We start from the raw sequence: 15148 nt of genomic DNA, 5'->3' as shown, positions 1-15148 counted from the left end.
TCTGTTCCATTGGTCTATATATCTGTTTTGGTAACATTACCATGCTGTTTAGGTTACTGTAGCCTTGTAGTATAGTTTGACGTCAGGTAGCGTGATGCCTCCAGCTTTGTCCTTTGTAAAATTTTTTATTAACTTTTTTCTTTTTAGACTATTAAAAATTAAGACACAAACATACATATTAGCTTAGGCCTAGGATCATCAATATCACTGTCTTCCACTTCCATATCTGTCCCACTGGAACGTCTTCAGGGGTAATAACATGTATGGAGCTGTCATCTATGACAACAATGCCTTTTTTTGGAATACTTCCTGAAGGACCTGCCTGAGGCTGTTTTAGTTAACTATTTTTTATAAGTAGAAGGAATACACACTAACATAATGATAAAAATATATTATAGTAAATATATAAACCAGTAACATAGTCATTTATTATCATTATCAAGTATGATATACTGTACAAAATTGTATGTGCTCTACTTTTTTTAAATGACTGGCAGTGCAGTAGGGTTTGTTTACACCAGAATCACGACAAACATGTGAGTAATGCGTTGCACTAAGATGTGACCACAGCAATGACATCAGTAGGTAATAAGAATTTTTCAGCTCCATTTTAATCTTACAGGACCAATGTCATATATGTGAACTGTTTTTGAACCAAAATGTCATTATGTAGCACATGACTGTATGTATAAATGTTTCTGCTGAAAATTGGATTCTCAAATCTAGCCCAGCACCATGTATCTTATACAGAATGCCCATGTGAGATCTTGCTCAACCTATGACAGGGTATTTTCTTGGTCAATCAATTCTGAGTTGTTCTTAACATTTTTAACTGGGGAAACAGGAAGAGATGATCAATAAGAAAGAGAAAAAGACTTGAACATTGTGTGAGAGGTGAAGATAGAGGCATAAAAAGTCAATATTTAGTTAGAAGAAAATAGTTTTGATTTCTTTACAAATGAGATAGGAGGTGGTATCTCTACTTCTTCCATGACTTGGAACATCTCTTGGATTAATAAACTCTGCCTCTAAAAAGCAAATAGTGCCCCTGCCAGCAGGTATGAGATAACTTCATTCATAATTTGAAGGATTTTTGCAATTATTCAGCATTTGGTGAACATTTGCAGAATGCATTATATAAAGCAAAGGAGCTACAAGTTTGGCTTTTATAAGTCATCCCAGCATAACATTTCTTAAAAGCTGCACAGAAAGAATACCAATTTTAAAAACCAACATTGTTGATATATACTATATCACACATCTATTTATCAAAAGTTTAATGTTCTAACCTGGAATGTCGGAGGCTGTCCTTTTTGTTTTTTGCAGAACACAATGTGCATTCACAGCCAACTGCATGGGGCTTGGGTAGAGATACATCCTGTTTTAAGAGCATTGTAAGAATTTCATAGTTGTTACGATGAGCAGCTAAAATGACAGGTGCAACATCCATAGTCGTTGAATACTCAGGATTCTGAATTCGTTCCATTAGTTTCTGAAAAATATTTATATAAATGTCCAAAGTTATCATTTGTGACTTCAAAAAATATATTTATCTGAAGAATGAAATGAAAAAACAGGAAGGCACAAAGAACTTAAGAATTATTTAAGGAATACGTTAAACATCTTGCTTGGATTAAATTTTTCTTTGAAACCTCAAAACTTAACTCTAATTAATAAATGCAATGTAATTGTAACAGACAAAATCTTCAATAGGTAACATTCATATAACTAGAGATCTGTTTTTTTCCAACAAAGAAGTGAGAATATCTACAGAAATATCTTAGGGAAAAGTGTTTAATTTTCACAAGATTATAGAACCATGTCTGACAAAAATAAAGAACAAGAATGTTAGAAAAATATATTAGAAAAACAAAAATGCTTAAAAAATAGGGAGAATATTAACATGGTTGAAAAACTATAAGAATTTCACCTCTATGGCAAACCTTATCACATTGACAGCAATGCAGCTACTTGAAAAGGGTAATAGGAAGCACTCTTCATTTTGTATAATTTTCTACACATTTTCAATCATTACATATACTACTTCCTACTATAAATGCCAAGAAATTAACAATAATGCTAATATTTAATGAGTTCTGGAACTGTTAGGCACTTTACATTTATCATCTCATTTAATTGCCACAGTAGCCTGCAAAACCTAGCATTATAATCCCCATGAAGAAACTGAGGCTCAGAGAAGTTAATGTGCCTGAGCCACAAACAGGGTGGCTGGGTGCTGATCAGAATCCAGGTTTGTATTACTCTGGAGCTGGAGCTCCTTCCACTACAGGAGCCCATGGGTGTGGTAAGAGCATGAAATGAGGAAAGTAACATTAGTAATTCAAGAACCAGGCTTAAATAAAAAGGTTGACTATTTTATAACTATCATATTTTCTTTCTAATACTTCTTTTTTGTAATATTGTAAAAGTAGTATATATACTTATTATAAAATATCTGAAAATACAGAAAATCAGAAAAAAAATTTTAAATACCCACATTCCTACTACCCAAAGAACATGTTCCAGCATAGTATTTCATTCTAATCCTTTTTCTACTATACCCCCCGCCCCCCGACTTTTAAGGACATCTTTGGCATAAACAGTAGGTATTCTAAGGACCAATGATTAAACAGTGGTCCTCAATGTCTCCAAGATCAGGGACCCTTTTAATAATCCATAAAGCAGGATCTTTATATAACCCAGAATCTTCAGAAAAAAATAATTCATGCACAGAATTTTGTATGCAATTTGAGGAAGTTCATAGATTCTGTGTTCAAGTATTTTATTTTGCTAATTTACCATAAACATCTTTATGAAAAGAGCATTTTCCAAATTTAGGATTATCTCATCAACATAAAAGCCCAGAAGTGGAATTATGGGTCTAAAGGCCATGAACAGTTTTGAAGCTCTTGAAACATATTGTTAAAGTCCTTTTAATAGTTTATATTACCAATAATATACGAAGGTACCCATTTCAAACTAAAGTTTCACTTGCCAGCCTTAGGCATGATCACTCCCAATTTATAGTGAAAAATACTATCATGAAATTGTAATTTAATTTCCTTTGATCACTGGTAAGTTTTAATATTTTCTGATATACTTATCTGATTTTCCTCCTCTTTTATGACTAATTTGTTTATATGCTTCTTATTTATTTATTGAAGACTTCAAATTAATGACTTTATTTTAAAATTACAGAGAAACCTAAAACTAGTCCTTTTCCATCTTATCATTGCATTACAAGCTATAAAGAAGAAAAAAATATGTATTTAATCCCTTAAGAGAAAAGTGGTCCTCATGTTTCCTATGAAACATACTTAACTGTATGAAAAACACCACTAGATATGCATAAGATTAAAGTTCATAATTCCATTGTTCATAATATAATCTGTATACTATTAAATAAAAAACCTAAATTTGAAAGTAAATTGCCAAAAAGACAATCTGGCAAGCCAAGAATAGAGAATGAATTCATTGAAATGCTAAAAGAATATTACCATTATTGAAATGCTAAAGGAAACAATATTTTTGTTCTGCTTATAGCCAGTTTATATTCCCAGCAGTTATTTAAAATATATAAAAATATTGAATATTGCCTCTCTAGAAGTAAAAGGGCTATCAAGATATGATCTTGGCTGGGCCTGTAATCCCAGCACTTTGGGAGGCCGAGAACGGTATATCACCTGAGGTCAGGAGTTCCAGACCAGCCTGGCCAACATGGTGAAACCCCGTCTCTACTAAAAATACAAAATTAGCTGGGCATGGTGGCACGCACCTGTAATCCTAGCTACTGGGGAGGCTGAAGCAGGAGAATCACTTGAACCTGGGAGGTGGAGGTTGCAGTGTTCTGAGCTCACGCCATTGCACTGCAGCCTGGGCAACAAAACAAAGAGTGAAACTACATCTCAAAAAAAAAAAAAAAAAAAGAAAAAAAGAATATATGATCTTGCTGTCATTGAGTGTATTTAAATAAAAGCTGAATAGAGTAGAGACAGAGTAGAAAGTGTTTTTTTGGTTTTTGTTTTTTTTTTTGAGACAGAGTTTTGCTCTGTCACCCAGGCTGGAGTGCAGTGGCTTGATCTCAGCTCACTGCAACCTCCACCTCCCAGGCTCAAGCAATTCTCCTGCCTCAGCCTCCCAAGTAACTGGGATGACAGGTGCACAGCACCATGCCTGGCTAATTTTTCTATTTTTAGGAGAGACGGGGTTTCTCCATATTGGTCAGGCTGGTCTCAAACTCCCGACCTCAGATGTTCCATCCATCCGAGCCTCCCAAAGTTTCTTTTACTAAGTAGGTGAGGGCTGCCAACACTAAGATTTAATCAGTAGTGATAATGGTGATTAATAAAACCAGTTAATGGTTCCAGTACTCAAGCACACTACACCCTACCCTTCCCCCGCAGGAAAGGAAATGGACTAAAAGGCTAGAAGATGGGACAGGTGTACCAAAATATAATAGTAACTGCAAGATAAATGGCAGAAAATTGAATGGTATTTTAGATATTTCTGATCCTTTGGATAGGGACTATATTCTTAGCCCTTTGTTCCTTATTCCTGTTGGTTTCTTACCATCGCTTAAACTAGATGGTACTATCCTCCGGAGAAAGTCACACTTTTGTAACAGTCTGAATGAGAGTAAGATTTTTCAGTTAATATATAAAATAAAGTATGCAATTTAGCAGAGCCTCTCACAGTTCTCAAACATGGCAGAGAGTCAACAACCAATTTATAATTCTTTCTTAAAACAGTATTTTTATTCTGCTTATAGCCAGCCTATATACCCACGAGTTATTTAAACTGCTTGTTTCACTATATCATCACCAATAATGAATGTTATCATGTTTAAAATTTGATAAAAAACAATAAAATTAGCATTTATGTAGTAGTGACTATCCTCCTAACTACAAAAGCAATAAAGAAAAATAAAAAGAGTACAAAAAAATCTGTAATTTGATTATTCAATGAGAGATGATGATTGTTAGGTAACATTTTGTTGCATTTCCACACAGTACCTTTTCTATGCATATTTTTAACCTTGGATCAAATTATATGTACAATCTATTTAATTTTTCTTATTCCACTTACTATGTTATATTTTTCCATGTTCCTAACTATTCTTTTAAAAATACTGTTTTAATGATGGCATAATATTCCATCGTACATATATGTAATCATTTATATTTCCTATCTTCTATTTCGGAATGTTTAGATTATGTTACATGGGCTTTTAAAAATTACTACAAATAAGATCACAACCAACATTTTTGTCCACATTTCTGCCCATTTCCTTGATAGGTTCCCAGAGGAGAAAGCACTAAGTTAAAGCATATGAACATCTTTCTTATGACAGATCCTGCCAAAACATTTTCCAAAATACCTGCCTCACTAGTTGCATATGAGACTGTAATACTCCCTTGCTATCAATGATTTTTTTTAACTTTCAACTTTAATAAGTAAACTTGGTAAGTTTAAAATTAGTATCTTACTGTATTTGATTATCATTAAGATTTAACATTTTGTATTTTCTGTGATTTTTACGTCCTTTTCTAATGTTTTTCACCAATTTGTCCAATATTAAGATTATTAATTTATGATATATGCTGCAAATATCTTTTGCCAGTTATTCATCTGCTTTCTAAATTTTGTCTGACGTTTGGATTCCAAAAACTTAACTTTTTTAATAGCAAAAACTGTGCCACTGTGATTTCTGTCCATTGCTTTTATGCACATAAAGTCTTTCCATTCCCAATCAGTTAAATATTCACCTACATTTTCTTCCAGGTTGTTGGTTTCATTGTTTACATTTAATTCTTATCTATCTGCAAACTAATCTATATTTTCAACATTACCTGCAGAATATTTCAAACAATAAATACTGGTCCACAGTGACAAAATTATGGAAATATCAACTAAATTAAAAAAGCTTTCCTGAAAGAAATACTAATTATTCCTGCAAGTGTCTACTTACTTTAAAGTAATATTTTACAGAGTGAGAAAAAAGATCTATTTTTTGAAAAAAAGAAAATCAATTTGAGGGAAGGAAAAAATGGCAATGGGGCAGGAGATCTATTCTGGTTTAAAAATCCAAATTAATAAATATTTAAAAGTACTAACTACTATAGTTGGTCTTGATGATCGTTTTGATCGATGATTAAGTAGTATATCAACAGCTCCCACTACTTCAGAGTCGATTGCCACCAAAAGTGCATCTGCAGACTTTAAAAAAAAAAAAAGTTAAAAATGAAAATGGAAGATAAAAAGGTAAACTACTTCTTTTCACTAATCCATAAATAAAACTTTTTAAAAATTTTAAACTGTATTATATACAGTAATACTAACTTTTCAAAAATGTTGACTGTACAAATATTAGTACATTTGCTTGCCTTAGGAGTACTTCTGTGTACCACAATACACACGTTTCTGTCCTGGTTTCAATGCATGAGTTGGTAAAATAATGAATGTTTCACTAAAGGGATTATTAGCGTAACAGTGCTGATTCATGCAGCATTTAAAGTTGAAAAATTTTTTTCAAGATCTTTACTCTTGAGCTGTGGACCAAAAGAATCTTAACAATCCAAATCTATAAAAGAAACTGTCAAGAACTATTACTACACGTAAAGGATTGTTTTGAGTCTAATGAAAACGATCATCATCAATGCAAACAGGAATATGGGGAGAATATCTAAAGGGAAGAGCCTTCTGTTCCCATTTTTAAAACACATGGCTGACTAAAATGCTACAAATTTGACATTTATGAGCAATTTTATCAAGTATAATCCACAAATAGGCTACCAAAGCTCATAGAGACAGGAGGGAGAAGTGACTTTATCATTCTACTCCCAATCTATAACTCACTGTCAAGATCCGACTTTAACAAGAGGAAAAAGTAAGGAGACTCTGAGGAAATGGGGACTTTTCAACTCTGTAACAAAGCCTATAGTCCTATTGGTAACTATAACATCAGGTTTTTTGATTTTTAGGGAAAACTATAAAGGAAGAAGGAAAACATAGGGATAATGATTCAATATAAGAAAATGCCCTGATTATTTTCAGTCTGTACATTTTAACTGCTATAATATTTAATAACTATTTAAATCAATGTTCTTGCTCTTGGGAACAAAACTATATCAGATCTTTAATATTCTTTGCAGCTGAAAAGAGTAGTTTATATCCACTTTATCTGGATGTAAAAAATAGGACTAAAAGTAGCAGACTTTACTTGAATATCTAAAAATAGGACTATGTATCTCAAAAAAAAAAGGGTTGGAGTCCTCATAGGAATCACCTATGTTTTCCCACAGAAAAACTCCCCACCCAGATGGGAAATTTGACCCATTGTACTATCCCTTAAAACTTTCAGGGTTCATTGAGCTGTGGCCTATGCTTTAAAGTCCTAGCATTATTATTCGGCTTTGCAAACATTTCTCTTCAGATTTTAGCATATTTAGTCAGTAGAAGGAAATGAACAAAAAGAATGCTATATCCATTACTACTAAATATTTCATTTATGATTTTTAATTTTTTTTTTTGATACGGAGTCTTGCTGTCGCCCAGGCTGGAGTGCAGTGGCGCAATCTTGGCTCACTGCAACCTCCGCCTCCCAGGTTCAAGGGATTCTCCTGCCTCAGCCTCCTGAGTACCTGGGACTATGGGTGCACGCCACCACACCCGGCTAATTTTTGTATTTTTAGTAGAGACAGGGTTTCACCATGTTGGCTGGGCTGGTCTCTAACTCCCAACCTCAAGAGATCCACCCACCTCAGCCTCCCAAAGTGCTGGGATTACAGGTGTGAGCCACTGCGCCTGGCACATGATTTTTAATTTTAACCAATAAAGCTAACTATAGTAATGCCATCGCTTGCAAAGTCAAACACCAGGCAACTTCAACAATCTGAAAAATAGCCATGGATTTAAAAACAGCAACATATTGAGCTGTCACAAACAAACTCCATGGGTATTATTTCCCAAAAGAAACAGACCCAATCATTCTGATTTAAAATTGTCTATAAATGATGAATATCTGGCTTTCCCAAGTATCCTTTGGATCATTACTGAATAAAATAATAGCTAGATTAAAACCAACAGCGTAGAGGGAAAGGAAGAAAGAATTACTAAAAGTTGACTACTGAAAAGATTAAATACCAGTACAGCAAAATCACTATCCATGCACAGCAGTCTAAAGCCACTTAATGTAAGGACAGACATGTTAATAGTTTCAGACCATATGAAGCAAAGTAAAATAATTACATTCTCTATTATTCCAACTAAGGATGGTAAAGTTAAATTATATTCAGATACATTAGTTAGTAAAGAATAAAGATTTACATTAAATCTTTCAATGCTTAAAAGGATAAGCTTCAGCTATAAAAATATTCATTTACATTAAAATGTCTTGTAAATAAGGAGTTACCATTGACTTATTCTGCACAAATGGTATGTTATTTGATAAATCAATGGCAGTTATGAGGGAAACAAATGTTTTAAATTATTTTAAAAATACACAGTTATACAAAAAATCCTCACTAGTTTTGCTTTCCAATTTATCAGATATTTGACAATTCTTTATTAAAAACTTTTTAATACATATACTTATTACATATTTATGAGATCATTATCTTCCTTCCTACCTTAGAATTTGTCTTTTCAACAATTCCCATACTCTTTCCTTTAAGCTCAGAGTAAAAAAGTTACTTATTTTCTTTCCAAAGCTACATTTTCCACCTTAGTCTTCTATTTGATGCTCTCCAATCTTTAGAACCCTGGTCCTTCATTTGCAGAAATACCAGTCTCATCTCCCACATCCCAGAACTTTAAATCCTTCCTCATTCTTTGCTAACTTGCTTACTAGCTCTTTGCTAACTTGACTTAACTCCATCTTTCTCTTACTACTCAAGTTTTCTTCTTCCTTTCACTGTGTCAAACTTTGCAAATCAAAGTGTATCATTTCTCCAATTCTACTGATTCCATAGTTTCAAAATCCAATTACTTTTTCTACCTTCTAATTTTTCTTAATCTCTAAGCAATATGTTAAAAACTATTCTTTTGGCTTTCACAATGCTGTACTATCCTAACTGCCTCTGATATCTTCAACAATTCATTTGGTCTTTAATGAAACACTTTCCATGTAATGCTCTTTATTAAATGTAGATATTTCCTTAAGAATGAATCTGCACCAGCCCTTTGCTCTTCTCCATGATTTCATCTACTCTCACAATGATGATGGGCATTCCCATGGCCATGACTGTTTACTGTATCTCTTTAGCCTGATCTCTCCCTAGAAACCCTAGAAATAAAATGTTCATCTGTGTTTGTCTGATGAGGACTGCCTGATATCCGCCAAATCAACAAGGATAAAACCGGAATTCACATTCCTTGCCCCGAGCTTTACTTAGCTTCTGAACTTAATGTTTTCCTTTCTTCCTTCTCCTAGTCACCCATGTTTAAGTTTTCCAAATCATCCTGGACTCCTTCTCAATTTCCCCCTCCAAATCAAAATATTCACTAAGATTTGTCAATTCCTCACAGCAGTCTCCAACCTTTTTGGCACCAGGGACTGGCTTCATAGAGCAGGTAGGGAGATGGGTTTCAGATGAAACTGTTCCACCTCAGATCAGGCATTGGTTAGATTCTCATAAGGAGCATGCAACCTAAATCCCTTGCATGTGCAGTTCACAATAGGGTTCGTACTCCTATGAGGATCTAATACCATCGCTGACTTGACAGGAGGCAGAGCTCAGGCGGTAATGATCGCTCACCTACTGCTTACCTCCTGCTGTGCAGCCCAGTTCCTAACAGGCCACAGAACCATATAGGCCATGGACCCATATCTGCCTTTTTCCCCCTCTTATAGCCACTGTTTTTCTTACAGCACTTTTCTGGTTCAAGCCTTAACCTCTTCATATCTAGATTACTACAAAAACTGTTCACATAGGCTATAGCCTTTCCCACTTTCCATTTCCCAATCTATACTAAATTCAGCCACTAATCTTTCTAAAATACCACTGGACACATGACATCTTTCTCGAAAATCACGTAATGATATCCCCTATCTATTATATAAAACCCAAATTCCTTATTCTGGTATCCAAGGTCCTTTGTATCCATTTTGTTTAAATTATTTTTCCTAATTCCCACTACTCCCCAACCCAACTGTTTTGTTCAAAAACGCTAAATCAATTCACTGTCTCAAAAATATACATTGCACATGCCTTTGTTTATATCCTTCTCCACATCCCCTGTTCCCCACCTGTCTTTACATGTTCGAGAGTAGATTAGCATAATAGGTAAGAGCATGGATTCTGGAGCCAGAGCCTAAGTTCAAATTCCAGGTAGCCATTTACAGTGTGACTTTAGGCAAGTTACTTAATCTTTTTTACCTCAGTTTCTTCCTCTATAAAATAGGGATAATAATAATATCTAGGTCAGGCGCGGTGGCTCACACCTGTAATCTCAGCACTTTGGGAAGCCGAGGCAGGTGGATCACCTGAGGTCAGGAGTTCCAGACCAGCCTGACCAACATGAAGAAACCCCGTCTCTACTAAAAATACAAAATGAGCCGGGCGTGGTGGTGCATGTCTATAATCCCAGCTACTTGGGAGGCTGAGGCAGGAGAATTGCTTGAATCCAGGAGGCAGAGGTTGCAGTGAGCTGAGATCACGCCATTGCACTCCAGCCTGGGCAACAAGAGTGAAACTCCATCTCAAAAAATAATAATAATAAAATAATATCTAACTCATCCCTATGTTGTGAGGATTAAGTAAGTGACCATATTTAAGGTTCCTGGCAGAGAGTAGTAGTATATAAATGTTAGCAATTATTAGTATTTCAAGGCTGAGTCAACTGATACTTTTCCAATGAAATCTTTCTTGATAGCCCCAACCTATTCTATATTTCTAAATAATGTATATTAAACCACAAAAGTTTAAACATAAAATAGGGTTTCTTAATAGCAGCACTACTGAAATTTTGGGCCAAATAATTTTTTGTTGTGGAGACTGTCTTGGTTATTGTAGGATGTTCAGCAATATTCCTAGCCTCTACCTACTAGATAACAGTAGTAACCTGCCCTCCAATTGTGAAACCAAAGTATCTTCAGACATTGCCAAACATCCCCTTATGGTGACAAAATCATTTGGTTGAGAACCACCAATATAACACAAGATACGTGAAAGCTCTTGTAAATGCAAAGCAATATAAAATGGTCAAGTACTATTAGCATTCAACACTTACCAAATACACCTTTGTATTACTTGACTTGTAATTCATACATACTTTAACTGTCCAATTTGTCTTAAAGATCCTATCATGCAGAACCCATGTTTTACTTATTCATTTCCACAATCACACCCAACCAAAGGCCTTGGGCATTTGTGGATTGATAAGACACAGGTAACCTGGACAGAACACAGTGAACTAGAAAGAGCGTGGGATTTGCAATTAGAAGATTAAATTCAAATCGTAGTCTTGTCCTTACTAATTTTAGAACTTTGGGAAATTCATTAAAGTCTATGAGCCTCAGTTTTCTAATCTATAAAATGTAAACATCTATATAGGTTGACTGTGATGTCCGAATGTGATCAAGTATACGAAAGCACCAGGTATAATGCAAAACTATTACATGTATATAACCATGTGTAAAAAGACAAAATTATAATACCACAGTAATTCTTTTATCCAGAATCAGTGTGTGAATTTTTTTCTACCCTTATTTTCTAGGTAACTGAAGCTTATGCCTTTAAGTGTTTAATTTTAAAATTTAAACTATCTTGATGGAAGTCTTCTGCTTTTGTGTCTTGTAGACACACAAACACACATATATATAGTCTTTCTTCTAAAACAATAGGTACTGAATATAATTTAACTCTTCCTTATTGACTCTGGGCCATTGTTATAAGCCTTAATTATCATCCTAACCTACAGCTCCCTCAGAGAATATCAGATATGTAATGCTGTTGACCTCTGTTAAATAGTGTCAGAGGCACCACGCCTCATTTTGTTCCACTGCAGCTCTCATGCCCCTTCCATTGTCCCTCAGATTCTCTATGGATTAGAAATTAATCATGTTAAAATGGAGCCTAAAATGAGAAAAAATAGACTCTGATGGAGGACTCCTATAACTAAAGTTCATAAATTTAATTTGTAAACTTCATGGCAGCAAACCACTGGCTGCTCAGAGGTTATTTTTTACTTACTTTCTGCTTCTCAATTGTGGTCTGGATAGCTGAAGTTGCTGGGTAAGCAATTCTTTTTTTTACTCCAAACATATACATGGAGACAGTACCACATGTTGCTTTATACATATATATATATTTTATATATATATAATAGCAATGTACATAGAATTACCCTACTTATATTCAGAAAATCTGCTGCAAATGTCTCCAGATGACACTGAAAAAAAGTGCCTCATTAAAAAAAAAAAAAGAGGTAGAATTAATGTGCCAAGTCCCATCATAAGTAAATCAAAAAGGAAAGGAAAATAATATTATCAAATTTCCTTCAGAATCTCTAGACTGAATTTTCAAGACTTACACACATGCCTTTTTTCTACCCAAAACTGATATGAAGATAAGTAGGAAGGTCTATATTTTATAGATGAATAAAAATCATTCATCTTTAGATAAAAACAAACATTAAATTTCAAACAAAAAAATAAAATTTAATAAAACTTAGGAGAAAACTAAAGTCAAACTGAAAACTGTTTTGAGTCAGGAACATTTTGTTGATGTGTCTGTAACTAATAGGGGTCAGAAAAAAAACTATTCCTCTGACACTTGCAGAGTGTTTGTACTATTTTAGATATATAATATAAATATTGTTAACATAGGTAATGACAACCAAGTCATCTTTAATAAGTCATGATAATTTACCTCTATCAGACAGATGTGGGGAAAATGACACTTGGGAGGAAAAAGATAAATCAATTCAAAATATTATACTTTTCAAAAAGTTTTTTTGGTTTGTCTTTAAAACTTTTAGTGGTTCGAAACCAAATAAAAGATGAAAGAAAGAAAGAGAGATAAAGAAAAAGAAAGGAAGAAAAGGAGGAAAAAGAAGAAAGAAAACAAGAAGGGAAGAAAGCATGGCATATCTAACAGCACTTAGAAGTTAACTGGATTAAATTATCTAGCCTTGTACCTGACAACCGTAGTCCAAAAGAAGCTGCAGTATATCCAAGTTTTCGTTTTCAATAGTTATGGTAACAGCATTTCTCCCAAGCACATCTACGCAATTTATGTTCAAGTCACCTGAACTGTTTTCCTCCAAAATCTTTTTAACCATATAATAGTCACCTAAATAACAATATACAAACATAATTTAATATCCATGACATATCAAGGATGACTGTAGAGAAAAACTTAGCTTGTTGAATTAAAAGATTAAAAGCCTAAACTCATTTTTGTATATGAAAATGTACACAGAAAATGTGAACATTTCCTTGATGAAAATTTATACCTTAATAAAATAATACGTGTATCAGCAGCAGACATAAAAAGTAGAAATATTTTAAATGTACAGAATGAAATAAAAACCATTAGTTTAAAATTAATAACTGAATGATCATAAAAGGAGAAACTTTTGGAAGATATTTAAAGCAATTTAATAAAGGATGCCCAAAGGCACAGACTGGAAGCTAGAAAAATTAGACGGAAAAAGCTTAAAGAATTAAGTTTTATATCTCAAATATACACAGACATTTACTTACACAACAGAGTTAAAAATGAGATCTAGTAATAATAAGTGGAGGATATTATAAAGAGGTTTTACAGGAATAAACATACTTTGGAAAAGCAATATACATACATATATATTCAAGGATATGTATAGTAAAGGGAAGGATGTCTGAAAATCCTCTTCCCTACTCCCCACTCTCCCAGCACACACACCACACACACACACACACACACACACACCCCCCATCTCATTAATTAAGCTGATTAGATTAAATGACCAGGGAACATTCAGTTCACAAAATTCTTAAGGCAGGACTAGGATTAGTGCCTGACCTGTTAGGAGCAGGCAAATTGCCTTCTTTGTGACTGTAGCCCACAACAAAACAGTTGTCCCATGAGAGGAAATGACAACAATTACAGCAGTAATTATTTTCAGCAAGGCCCCACCGTATTTGTCTGCTGACCAGATGGTACAGGAATATGGGGAATAAATCAAAAGAGAAATGCTAATTAAATAGAGAAAAAAAAGCAAGGGGGATTTTGCTTGTTTTGTTTGACTTGTTAAACATTAGACAAATAAGCCATTTTAAGTGATGTGCAAATATAGTTGCTCCTTAGAAGTCTATAAATAAACAGGGAAAGAACAATCAGCATAGAAAATAGAAAAAGAAATGATTTCATTATACAGAAAAAGAAAATACTGAAACTGGGCTAAATAAGTGAGTAAGAAAGACAGGTAACAGATTTTGTTTGTTAAATTTTCAAATAAATTTGCTACTATTTTTAATCTATGGCCTTAAACTCCCTGCCTCACACATACAACTTCTTTTGAAGGAAGGTGGGTGATAGTTTTCTTGACAACGTATTTCCTAAGGTCCCTCAAGAAGAAAACTAGTCACAAAAAGAAATATTTTCCCCATAGTACTAGTAGTTAATAGTTAGACACAAATGCTCCCTGGGAGAACCTTATCAGACCGACACTTCACAAAGTGATGTTCTAAGTCACAAGTTGAATCAATAGTGACCAAAGATAGACCAGTGAAAATTTATTGCTATTACTGGAAAGTGACATTTAAAACCCTATTTCAGGTGAATCTATTTCAACATCTTAGTAGTAGAATGCTACACATAAAAATTCTGCTATATTTTCTTTGTTACCATGATGTGTCTAGGTGAGGAGTAATTTTTTATTTATCCTGCTTAGGACTCATTAGGCTTTCTAAATTTGTTTTTATTCTTTTTTAATTTTTATTTTTTATAGAGATGAGGTCTCGCTATGTTGCCCAGGTTTGTCTCAAATTCCTGGCCTCAAGCAATCCTCTCGCCTCGGCCTCCAAAAGTGCTGGGATTATAGGCGTGAGTCACCACATCGGGCCTAAGCTTTCTAAATCTAAGGATTTCTACCCTTCATTAATTCTTCAGTATTTTCAGCCATTATCTCTTCAAATATTGCTTCATCTCCATATTACTTTTTC

The 15148-nt window shown here is 34.0% G+C and overlaps 1 protein-coding gene across 6 annotated transcripts in view; it reads right to left on the bottom strand.

The window, feature by feature from the left end:
• Window positions 1-15148, bottom strand: part of LOC105470001 (transient receptor potential cation channel subfamily C member 1) — an 81920-nt gene that overhangs the window by 56540 nt on the left and 10232 nt on the right. Inside the window, exons 2-5 of one of the 6 annotated variants that reach the window (XM_024789200.2) lie at window positions 14007-14129; window positions 13138-13292; window positions 6115-6216; window positions 1290-1492 (exon numbers count right to left, since the gene is read on the bottom strand). In XM_024789200.2, coding sequence (XP_024644968.1) covers window positions 1290-1492; window positions 6115-6216; window positions 13138-13292; window positions 14007-14129 — 583 coding nt within the window. The remainder of the gene's footprint in view (window positions 1-1289; window positions 1493-6114; window positions 6217-13137; window positions 13293-14006; window positions 14130-15148) is intronic. The other 5 variants (XM_011721691.3, XM_011721690.3, XM_011721693.3 and 2 more) reach the window with 5 other exon arrangements.

This window comes from Macaca nemestrina, chromosome 2 (assembly GCF_043159975.1).
Source record: "Macaca nemestrina isolate mMacNem1 chromosome 2, mMacNem.hap1, whole genome shotgun sequence".
NCBI lineage: Eukaryota > Metazoa > Chordata > Mammalia > Primates > Cercopithecidae > Macaca > Macaca nemestrina.
This window is presented reverse-complemented; position numbering and strand designations above follow the sequence as displayed.